Below are 12,056 nucleotides of genomic sequence, written 5' to 3'. Positions count from 1 at the left end.
AGTTGAACAAATCAAAGTTATGGTTCCCTCAGTAACTGTAACCTGGACCAAACATTGCTATATTTTTCTGCTGCCAAGCAGGCTTTTAACTCATGCCTCCCAACTGTGAAGGGGAGATTTAATTCAGACATTATGCAAGAAATGCTTTTTGGAAAGCAAGTGGCTGGCCCAGCAAAGGTTTCATGTAAATGGCTGTTCCTTGCAACATGTGCTTTTATGCAAAGGTTCCCTGCAGACAGAAATCTTCCAGAGCCCCTCCACAGTCTTTCATGGTGAACAGAGAGGTAACTTCTCCACTCCTGCAAGCTGTCACGCTTGATCATTCATGGGTCAGAGCCCAGCTTTGTTATATTGAAGGCACTCAGTGTCAATGAAAGGCACTACATGGAGCCAAGACTGGATGACAGAGTAAGGCAACTAGGGCACTTGCCCAGGAGGCAAAATTTAAGGGGCATCAAAAAACTCAGTAACAGATACAAATCAAGTTTAATGTCATATTTTTAGAAATAAGAATTAGTGCAAAAAAATCCATAATGAACAGGAGCGCCTGGGTGGCTCAGTTGGTTAAGTGTCTGACTTTGGCTCAGGTCATGATCTCATGGTTCATGAGTTCAAGCCCTGCGTAGGGCTCTGTGCTGACAGCTCGGGGTCTGGAGCCTGCTGGTCTGGAGCCTGCTTCGGATTCTGTGTGGGTCTCTCTCTCTGCCCCTCCCCCACTTGCACTTTCTCTCTCTCTCTCTCTCTCAAAAATAAACATTAAAAATTTTTGAAAAATCCATAATGAACAAAATATCAAAATGTATTTTTTTAAATACTGCATTGATATATTATTTTTTCTTGATTACTGAATTTTGCTGCCCTCTTACACTTTGCCATCATCCCAAGCAAGTACTTCATTTGCCTTACCCTTTTCTGTCCCTGAGGGGTAGTCCAGGTGGGTGAGGGACAGAACAGAGAGAGCAAATACGGAGAGGCCATTGTGGATTTGGCTGTAGGCAAACTCCTTTAAACTTTGGTCATGGCAGATAAAGGAATATTAAAGAACATCTCAAGAAGTATTTCTAGTTGGTATTGATGGAACAAAACGTGTTGGATTATTAATTTTATTGGAGAGAATTTTAGTCAACCATCAACAAAAGCTGTCTTCTAATTTTCCAGGTGGATTCTCTGAGAATAAACGACACAAGGACCATCTGGTAAGTTATGCCAAACTACTCACTTTCCAAGCCTACCAAGCAAAGATCAAGTGACATTCAAGTCCCACATGTTGGCCGAGGAAACATCGAATGGACAGTGTTGTCAAATAGCCCAAGTGAAATGCTATAGCCTGCAAAGTCCTTGAGCCCAGGACAGGATTTTATGCTCTTCCACATACCCAGTCCCCAGAGCCTAGTCCTGGGTTAGTGCATGCTAACATTGGTTTAATCAATTGCTCATTCAGTGGGAAGTTACATTTTGCCTCCAGATAGGCTGGAGCACTTCACAGGGTGGAATCCTCCAGTAAGGCCAATCATCTGTTGGCAGATTTTGCTATTGTCTCTGATAAAGCAGAGAAAAGCCCTTATCTAACAGAATCCCTTCACATTGGACTAGGCATGCTTTGGGGAACTGTTCATCCTCAAAATGCATTCTTTGCAAGTGAGCAATCATTCCTCAAATACTTCAAAGATAAGCTTTTAAATTTTTCTGAAATATTGTTAGCTTCATGGACAAGTTGCAAAAATGGTACAGAAGTTCCTATGTATCCTTCATACAGCTTCCCTTAATGTTAAAATCTTAATGTTAACATAACCAGAGCACAATTACCAAACCAGAAAATTCACATTGGTACAACATCATTAACTAAACTATAGACTTTATTCTAATTTTTCCAGCATTCCTTCTAACATCCATTTTTTGGTTCATGATCCATTTCAGGATCCCACATTGAATTCAGCTGTCATGTTTCGTTAAGTCCCCTCCAATCTGTGACAGTGTTTCATCTTTCATGACCTTAACTTCTGAAGGGTCCTAGTCTGTCATCGTTTAGAATACCCCTCAGCTGGGGCTTGTTGAGCATTTTCTCATTATTAGATTGAGGTTGTGCATTTTTGGCAAGATTCCCCACCAAAGTGATGTTGTCCTTCTCAGTGCATCTTATCAGAAGGCGAATGATGCTGATACGTATCTTTCCTGGTGATGCTCCTTTCATCACTGGTTAAGGTGGTGGCTGCCAGGTTTCTCCACTGGAAAGGTACTAGCTTTCCTTGTGTCATTAAAAAGTGGATTCTTTGGGAAAAATACTTTGAGATTATGCAACGACCTTGTTTCTCATCACACTTTTGCCCATCATCTTTAGTCCCCATTGGTGGTTCTTCCTTGTAATAAGATTATTGTGGTGTTTGCCTAATCAAAAGTGAATTTTAATGATCTATAAACCCTATTTAAGGTCCAAGGACCAAAACCTGCTGAGGTAAAAGACAGCACTCTCCTGTCAAATGTACCTTTCCCACAGCTTTGTGGGGTTGGACACCCAGTTTAGGTACAGCAAGCCTCTGGCACCCAACTCATCATCCCCACCCCTCACCTATGCAGGAATTGGGGCTCTCTTTCTCACTGGCCTATGTAAACACTCAATACTACTAGAGAAGAAACCATTGCCAATAAATAAGAATCACCATGGGAAATGGAACATATTTCTATATCTCTGCTCTAGGTTGAGTGTTTAGTTTGTCTTAAAATTGCTACATCCCTGGCATATCCTCTCTTTGACCGTGAGAACTTGTAGACAGTAGAACCAAGCCTGTTAGGGAGAAGAAAAGCATGGCAGCAGCTTCCCTGTGCTTTGGGGTTTTTATTGTTTTTGGCAATTCCATTGGGTCTCGGCAATGGTGTGCTGGTAAAAGTTTATCGACTGGCTCTCCAGGAAGACAAAAACAGAGGCCTGGATATATGGTGTTTGCCAGTTCTGTGGTATGAGGACTCCTTTCATGATTGATTTCAAGCCACCCACATGACATCACTGAACAGAGTTAGAGAAGAGATGGGCAGCCGCAGAAGAGCGTTAAACAGCATTCCTATTGCAGACACAATAGATTCAAATAACCTCACGCACACAAATAAGAATAAAGTGTAGTAAGATAATTAGGAAGGGATGTGTTTTGAATATCTATTTATCACATTTGATTTTAATATGGCTTATTTAATTATAGATACCTATATAAATTTTTAATAATGGCAATTATTTAACAAATAACTCATAAAATTCCTAAAAATTTAACACTTGGTTCCCTTGAGTGGTGTGAGCCAGCTCCAGCACACCACCTCATACAGTAGTTATCATGAACTAAATTCAGGAACACCCCAAAGGAGCCCCTGAAAAGGGAGGACGACACTTTTCTCCAGACCCTCCAGGAACCCATATGAAGTCCAGATTCCCTGCAGGGAGTGGCTTGGCTCCAGCAGCAGCATCTGTGGCCTTTTGGCAAGCCTGCTGTGGAGGCTGTGAGGGCTTCAAAGCATCTGGCTGCCACCAGGCCTGGTTCAAGATCTACTTTCGGTGCTAATAGGGTGCAGAGTCCTTCCCAGGCTCAGTACCTATTTCCCATTCTCCCAGGAGGCCACTTGACCCTTTACTCTTCTTAAAAGAATTATAGGCTTAGAACAATGGGAGGAGCATAGGAGGGAAGGGGAACAGAGAGGCAAGAAGAAAAGTCACCTGTACTGAGTATGGATTATATGCCAGGTACAGTGCTGGGGTGGTTTCACAGATGTTCTTGTTCACTGTAATCCTGGCACATGGGGAAATAGCATCCCCATTTTACAGACAGAGTATATGACTTCTCAAGATTCCCAAGCTAATAAGATGCAGATCAGAATGTATCCCCAGCTCTGCTTATCACTATAGCCTCAGCATATAGAACACTGCACAGGATAACACCTCTAGAAGTATTTGTGGGATGGATACATGAATGTAGCCTGACTCCAAAGTCTATGCTCTTACCTCCACAGGGAAATGAAGCTGGAGAAAGTGTTCTTAAATAGTAAAGTGTACATGTGAAAAGGCAAAAGGCAATGTGATGTGTGAGGGTTTGTTGACTTGAGAGTGAGATGAAGGGATTCCTGCCAGGCTCTGCCTTTTGCTAACTCTCTGACCTCATTAGGAGTGCTACCTACTCTCTCTCTGAGGCTTGGCTTCCTCACCAGTAAAAGGGGGATAATAAAACCTACCTTTCCCATGTGGTTGCCAGAAACAAATAATTATAATACATGAGAGAGCACTTTGCAGGCTAAAGTGTGCTGGGAAAGAAAGTGTCTAATATGTCACCATCCATGACATCATAATGTTATTCTACTAGCCTAGAAAGGGCAGATTTAACACCAAGGAAGCAGAGGAAGAGCAAGGGGTAAAAAGAAAATGGCCTTGGACATAGCAGAAGGTAGAGGATTCTCATCTATTTCAGCTTTAATTTGGAGGCTTAATTAGCTGCTCTCTGTTTGGGATGCACCACAGACAAGAGAATTTTTGCAGGCCTTGTCTCCCTGCCTTTTGTTTGAAATATGAGGGAGCATATAGGTTAGAAGAAAACCCTGCTGCTTCTGCATGGCAGTATTGATTCCTAGGAATTAAATGGTAATTCAAAGAGGCAGCAGTGGCCTCCCTTCAACCCTGCATCAAGCAGGCTGCCTGGGATTATCAGAGAGCCCAGAACTAGGGTGGCCCTGGGGGGTGCACTTCAGAAAAAGACACCCAAGTACAGACTTGCAGAGTCTGCTTCTTTCCCACATGGCAGGTCAGAGGCAGGGCTGGACCAAGAACACCCTCTAGCCTAGACTGCTCCCTGCGTCCACCATAGTCCCTTCTCCACCCATCGGAACCCTAACAGAGCTGCTGATACTATTTCCCTTTTGTGTCAATATCTGATCCCCTTCACAGGAGAGGCATGAGTGTGAGTATTCATGTGTGTGTGTGTACGTGTGTTTAAAAATACGTGTACCCCACATCACATGTGCATATTCAATATATTAGACAAAGCAGTCATAGCAGGTGGGGGAAATAGGGGAATGGGGAAAAAAAGATGGAGATAAAAGGTAAGAAACCCCCCCTCCCACACACACACACAAACAAAAACACAAACAAGGGAGGACCTTGCACATACCAATGATGGTAACATGTTATAAACTGAGGGTAGGTAATTCAAGCCCTGCACCTGACATCCAAGGAATGCAAAATGAAAAAAGATAATACCTTCATAGCTCTCAGAGCAGAAGACCTGAGGGGGCGGGGGGGGGGGGAATCAAATTCCACCACTGATTTGGGCAAATAATATTCATTCATGTATTTATTCCTACAGCAGATAGCTTCGTGAGCCAGGCATTATGAGGGGAGGGTTGCTGTAAGATTTGTCTCTGTCCTCACAACATTCCTGATCCTACAGACACAGAAGTCTGCAGAGGATGACAACACAGAAGCCACGACAAAGTGGGCACAAGCTGCTCCTAGACCACAAGAGAGGGGTCAGGGAAGAGGTTAGTGAAAGAGTTTTAGCGGAGCAAGAGGATGGAGAACAAAGGTGGAATTGGTAAGAGGTGAGGCTGAAAGTGTGAAGCTTTGCTCCCTGAGCTCAAAGCCTGGCAGGGGACACACACAGGAAAGTGTAACACCAAGCAATTAGTGCTATAATGTCAGTCTGAATCTGCGGTTAGGAAGACACAGAGAAGGAAGCCCCGAATTCTGTTTAGGGGTTTGTGGAGGGGGAGGGGGAGGGGGGGTGATGAAGACATGGAACTGAGAAGACTTCAGAAAGGAAATATTATCTGAGCTGAACCTAAAAGGTAATTAGGACTTTACTTGCATAGAAAGAATGGGAATTGAGGACATTCCAGGCAAGAGAAAATGAATGAGCAAAAGCCTTCCCTACCAGTGTCTAAGCTGATAAATACAAATATCAGAAATCCCACTGACTATGACCGATAGAGTGCCTTGGTTAACCCCTGCCCCCCACCAAGATTTAGTCAATGGGTTCAAAGAGTTTTAAAAAATAAATAAAAAGCTGATTCTGCGCATTCTCTACCTCCGTGAGGCAAGGCAGGTATAACCAATACCATCTCCTGTTCAAAATTAAGAGTCATCTTTACATACTTTATGATTGCTAAGCAGGGTACAAAATGATGACTCTCCTTTCTGTTAGAGGAGTGAAACATAAAAACGAAAAGCCTGTTTTAAGAGAGGGAAAAACACTCCCTCTGGGTTTGGCGCAAAATTAAATCTTATGAGTTACTCAGCAGCCAGAAAGGCACAGAGCAAAGCCAGTGTGAAACAGCCTTTCAAAGTAACTGGAGTTGACGGCTAACCTTGCTCAGTAAGGGGGAAAGAGGAGCTACACAGGCAGAAGTCAGGCCTTTATCCTTCACCTGAGCCTGTCCCTTTCCTATGCCAAGTGCAACTCAAGCAAGCTGGAGGAGGGAATTTAACACTATCATTAAAAAAAAAAAAAAAAAATCCATACCCAGGCTAAGGCAGACATCATCCCCTGAGTCATATGCCACCCAGGGTTACACTGAATAAGGTAATAACAGGAAAGCAGAGCTTCCTTATGCCAGGCCTGCTGTGCTGGGCTGTAATTACCCAAACGATGACAATCAATTGAAGACAAGCATCCTCTCCCATCCCCCAAACACACAATGCCCCCCAAAAGGAAGCTTGGCATCCTGCACTATAATTTCTAGATTTCCACGCATGGTTCTACCCCTGAGCAATGGTTCCCGCAGGTAGATATAGTCTATACTTGGGAAGGGAGACAGGCCAACAAAGCAACAGTAAAAGGGGATGGCTATGCTACTGTCAGCAGAGAAGAACCAAACAACCAGAAGAAAAATCCAAGACATTTACCCCAGGAGGCTTTTTTATTTTTCCTCCAAATTTCCAATTTTGAGAAGTCAGTGCCTGTAGAAACCAAAGAGCACACCCGACAGTCTGGATTATCAAAGTCAGATCTTTGCACCGGCCATTCCCCACTACCGCATGAAAATGAATTTATGAGTACAAATGAATGTGCTTGAAGATTTTGCCATTTTACGGTTTATTAAATGCCATATTGGAAGACGCTAGGTTTTATAGACTGGAAAGGGCTCTTTAATTGAGAAGGTAAAGGAATGAGGATGAGCCCAACCATTCTTCCATTTCCAGTGAATATTGAAAATAAAGAAAAAAATAGGTCACATTAGAGTGATGGTTCTTAAAGTATAGTCCTTGGACCAGTAGTATCCACATCACCTGGGAACTCAGAAAAATAAATGATCAGGTCCCATCCTCCAAATGTAAGGATCAGAAACCTGTTTTAACAGCTCCTCCAGGTCAGAAAGTTAAAAACTTTCTGCAACTAGAGCTGTGGTCCTCTGCCTTGGCTGCCTCTTATCACCACCTGGTAAACTTGCCCTTGTGATGCCCCTGCCAATCCCAAGCCAATTCAGTCAGAATGGCTGGGACCAGAGCCTTGATGTAGCTGCTTTAAAAAACTCCTCTGATGATATACATGTGCAGCCAGAGTGGAGAGCTGCTACATACCAGAATAAGAGAGATTTAGATTAGATACATGGGGACTTCTGATTGTCAGTTGAGTTCAAAGGGATAATGGCAACTAAATGAGTCTCCTTGGTGGAAGGAAAACCTTTTGAGAAGAGAGGTTTCCATGTTCATGAGCTGAAGAGGTTTGCTGCAAAGCTCACGTAGAGCATCAGAATCTCATACCAAACCCAATGGTAACAACTGTATTTAATAAGTCATCCAGCAAAGAGAGTTGCTCACCCAGGGAAAGGGGTGGGCTAGGCCCCATAGGCAGAAGTCATTATAAAAGCAATGCACTCAGAGGCAGTAGAGTGACACCACACCTCCCACACACCTCAAGTCCAAATGCTGCAATCCTCCAAGGGGAGCTCAGAGCCTCCCACTCACTTCTCATCTTTGAAGCCCCCACTACCCAGAGTGTGTGAGATAGCAGCCTCTTCTCACCAGTGCCTGATGTTACCCAGTGTGCAAAATGATGACAACCCATCAGAACAGAACTCTAGGAGGCCACTCCCACTGGATGGGCAGAGCCTGAGCACCTCTGCTTCACAAATGAAACATGAACTGGGGCCATCCTTCTACCCAAACCAGGGAAATGGTCAACCCATTATAAGTGTATTCCTTACATGGGGGTCCACTGGCATATCTCAACAAGCTAGGCTGTTTTCCCCCATGAAAAGGGATGTGAGGATTACTAAACTGTAAGAAATATTATAAATTCTTTTCAACAGGAAGAAGCAATATCTTTAGGATGTTCTAGAGAAATGATGAGTCAACTCTCATGTTCCTACACTGCAAGTGAGAGTAAGACCAAATTCTCCCTTAATTTTTTTTTAAAGATCAAATGGCAAAGACTGGAACCAGTTCAACAGCTGGTTGGTGAATGTACTTATAAAAACACCACCATCATCATGACAGCATCACAAAGTGAATCCTGATGATCCAAGAACTTGGGTATCATTCTCCCTCTCCCCAAGCAAAAGGGTGAAATGAGAGAGAAAAGCACTTGGGTATCATTCTCCCTCTCCCCAAGCAGGAAGAAAATGAGAGAGAAAAGACCATGCTCTTGTATCTCCAATGCACATGATAATTCAGACTTTGGAGTCTGACTGACCTGGGTTTTAATGACCCTGTCATTTATTTGCTGTCTGGCCTTGAAAGTTAAGTCCATGAATTTCAGGTTTTTCATCTGTCAAATGAGAATAATAATCCTTAGCACCTATCAAGGGTGAGCAGAAAGAAAACAGAAATAGCATTTAGCACAGTGCCTAGAAAATAGCAAGTTAAGTAGCAACTGTGACCATTAATTATTTATCCTTGAACACCCAACTTCAGTTCCTTTGTGAAGAATTCCTTGACAAAAATGCTTACACATAGACTCACACACACACACACACACACACACACACACACACACACACACAAACACACACAAACACACACACACACACACAAACACACTCAAAGTTTTTATAACTCCAGTACTGTGTAAATCCAGATTTGGTTATTATATTACTTTGCAATTGTTTATTTACATATTCTTACATATATTCATAGATTTTCTTAAGGAAAGAGACCAGGCTTGTATGTCCTCAATGACTGGCACACAGCTGGTGTATCATATATATTTACAAATGAATAAATGAATCAAGCTACTGTATTTATCTGGTAATGAGATAAGAAGCTTAATTAGGATGGCAAACATGGAAAGGACAACAGACATAGAGAAGTTGATAATAATGGTTGACTATGGGATATAAGCAGTAAAGGAATAATGTTTTGCTGTGTTTTCTAATTATAGTCAATCATAGATACAGTTCATCTAGAAATGACTTCTCTCAGAATTTTCTAGGGAGGAGAAGGGGTGGGAGGGAATGCTCACCCCAATACTTAGAAAATACTCAGTTGTTTAAGTCTACCCAGTCTTCTGAAACCAGCCCATCTAGGAAAATAGACCTCTTGGACATTACATAAAGACAAGGTGAGGCTGCCAAATGAACATGAGTTAAATCAAGAGCCTTCCCTTTCTTCCAAATCTTAACAATTCTAGTTTGTCTCCCCATCTTTACTGTTACCACCAACCCCTCTTCTGCAGACTCTGCCCTTTGGAGGCCCTCTACTTACTCCCCTGAAACTTTCCTTTTGGTGCCATCCCTGACTAATCTCTGAAGGATGTCTACCAAATACACCTTGGCTTCACTGCCATAGCCACCCCCCAATCACCATCCTACTCCTCATCCTGAGCACTCTGTTCATCCAGAAAGAGCCTTAACCATTTCACCATTGCAGGAGATAACTAAGGAAACAAAACCAATGTAAATCAGCTAAGAAAACTGATGAGGGTTTTCTTGACTGTGCAGGCCTAGGAAACTCCCCTCCTCCCTCTGCAGACAACAGTTTTAGTAAATGGACAAGTCACCCAAAAAGTCTGCAATACATCCATACCTACATCCCAAGAAAGCCTGTCCAACAAGAAATATGGTGACATAATGCTACATGTTTAACTCCAGTCCCCAAGCCATCTTTCACAGCCATGGGGGTTAGTCACTGGAAAAGTAGGCCCGCTGAGCAAGCCATTGACTTTTATCTTTAGACTTCAACTGCTATTCATCAGCATCAATATTTCAGAGCTTAATCAGCTCAGCGTTAGTCTGAGTCCAGGACGTCTACATCATCATGAGGACTCACCGCATCCTGACAGCTGAGGACCTCCAAAATGCTGTTGAGTAATTCGACACAGTACTTCTTCTCCTGGACCTGGTGTTGCATCTCATCCCTCTGCTCCAGCAGCTCCTTCAGTTCTTTGGTGATGACAGGAAGCAGAATGTCCCGGCATTCTGGAATGAAGGACATTCAGAAGCATTTGAGCATCCTCCTTCTTTTTTTTTTTTTTTTAATTTTTTTTTTCAACGTTTATTTATTTTTTTGGGGACAGAGAGAGACAGAGCATGAACGGGGGAGGGGCAGAGAGAGAGGGAGACACAGAATCGGAAACAGGCTCCAGGCTCTGAGCCATCAGCCCAGAGCCTGACGCGGGGCTCGAACTCACGGACCGCGAGATCGTGACCTGGCTGAAGTCGGACGCTCAACCGACTGCGCCACCCAGGCGCCCCGAGCATCCTCCTTCTTTAGTTTTCTTTCTTTCTTTCTTTCTTTTTGATAATTTTTCACTAAATAAACAATTCATGAATATATTTTCCTTGTAAAAAATTTAAGTGTTAAAGATTAGGTTCAGGTTTCCTTAGAACATCATTCACAATTCCAGTCCCTCCCCCAACACCCGCTCCCCAGAGGAACCCAGTTCTTTTATTCCATACATGTGTGTGTAAAAGAACTGTATGTGCACATATGCAGCTACAGAGCCAACATAAATAAGAGGAAGACATAAGAAAACAAGACAAAACCCAGTGCCTTCACCTCCTGGGAGTAGCAACCTGTTAGGAGTATTCACACAACAGAGCTGTGAAGTAATGAAGGTCAGGTTTTACCTTAAATGTTGATTCTGTTGGTGTTCTAGTTGATAACTCAGACCCCATTACAAAGATATGAATCCAAGGGAAAATGCCAGTTGGGAGATTTTAGATATTAATGAATATCTCCTTGGGAAGTCACCAGACTTTAAATTCTACTTCAAATTGAACTAAAATAGTAAACTCTCATTGGAAGTTCTGATAGTGACCGCCCCATTCCTACAAGTATTTAAGTAGTAGGTAGCTGTCTATGGATAGGGGTGATGAGAAGGTATTCAAAGAATCAGATGAAGGGGTGAACTAAATGGTTGTTAAGTCCCCATCCAGAAGTCTATGATTCCCACAAAATACACATTCAGAGGAAGCGGCAGGCAGAAGGATATATTTGGTAGGGGGAAAGACACTGGACATGTTTGCAATGTTTACAAACCACTGCTGATGTTGTGGGACCTGCAGACCAGTCCCCAGCAGAAGCAGTGGTTTATCAATCTGAAAGTCACCTACTTTACAGATTATCAAAAACAGCATCCCCATGAGACAAAGCCTCCCAGTGCTGAGAGTCAGCAAAATTTTAGCTGAGGAGGCCATTAATAACATGGTCTGTTTTTCAGAAAGTACTTTGTCTTCTCATTAACCATGATTTCTCAGAAACGTCTGGCTCCTCTGTTTTGAGATGAAATAATTTTTCTCGTTTGTAATTGGAGCTGTGAAATTATATTAGTCTGTAAAGCTTCAGGAAGCAGCATTTCTAAATTGTCAAGCAAACAAATCCAAGTATTTTTAAAAGACAAATGTTGCAGAGCCTGAAATCAATCTTTACAGGCAGAGCCAATGAGTATCAGAGACTTGCATACCCACCCTGGGTACCTGATACCTAATAAAGACTGGGAGATCTCCCATCTGGCAACAAGTCAAAATTGTAATTGGACCAGCACTTAGGAACCTGCAGAGCTATTCAACTCTGTATTTTCACAGGAAGGTGCTTTCTTTCATTGAAGTGATGACAGAGAGGACAAAGCAGTGTTTCTGGGCTCTGGTTT

At 42.8% G+C, this 12,056-nt stretch overlaps 1 protein-coding gene across 1 annotated transcript in view; it reads right to left on the bottom strand.

The window, feature by feature from the left end:
• The window catches only part of DOCK2 (dedicator of cytokinesis 2), a 418,455-nt gene that overhangs the window by 252,531 nt on the left and 153,868 nt on the right, over positions 1-12,056 (bottom strand). Inside the window, exon 26 of the mRNA XM_086712812.1 lies at positions 10,235-10,383. Coding sequence (XP_086568938.1) covers positions 10,235-10,383 — 149 coding nt within the window. The remainder of the gene's footprint in view (positions 1-10,234; positions 10,384-12,056) is intronic.

Source organism: Puma concolor, chromosome A1 (genome assembly GCF_028749965.1).
Source record: "Puma concolor isolate L17-30 chromosome A1, mPumCon1.1.hap2, whole genome shotgun sequence".
Classification (NCBI taxonomy): Eukaryota; Metazoa; Chordata; class Mammalia; order Carnivora; family Felidae; genus Puma; species Puma concolor.
Note: the sequence above shows the minus strand (reverse complement) of the source record. Positions and strands in the feature narration are given on the sequence as shown.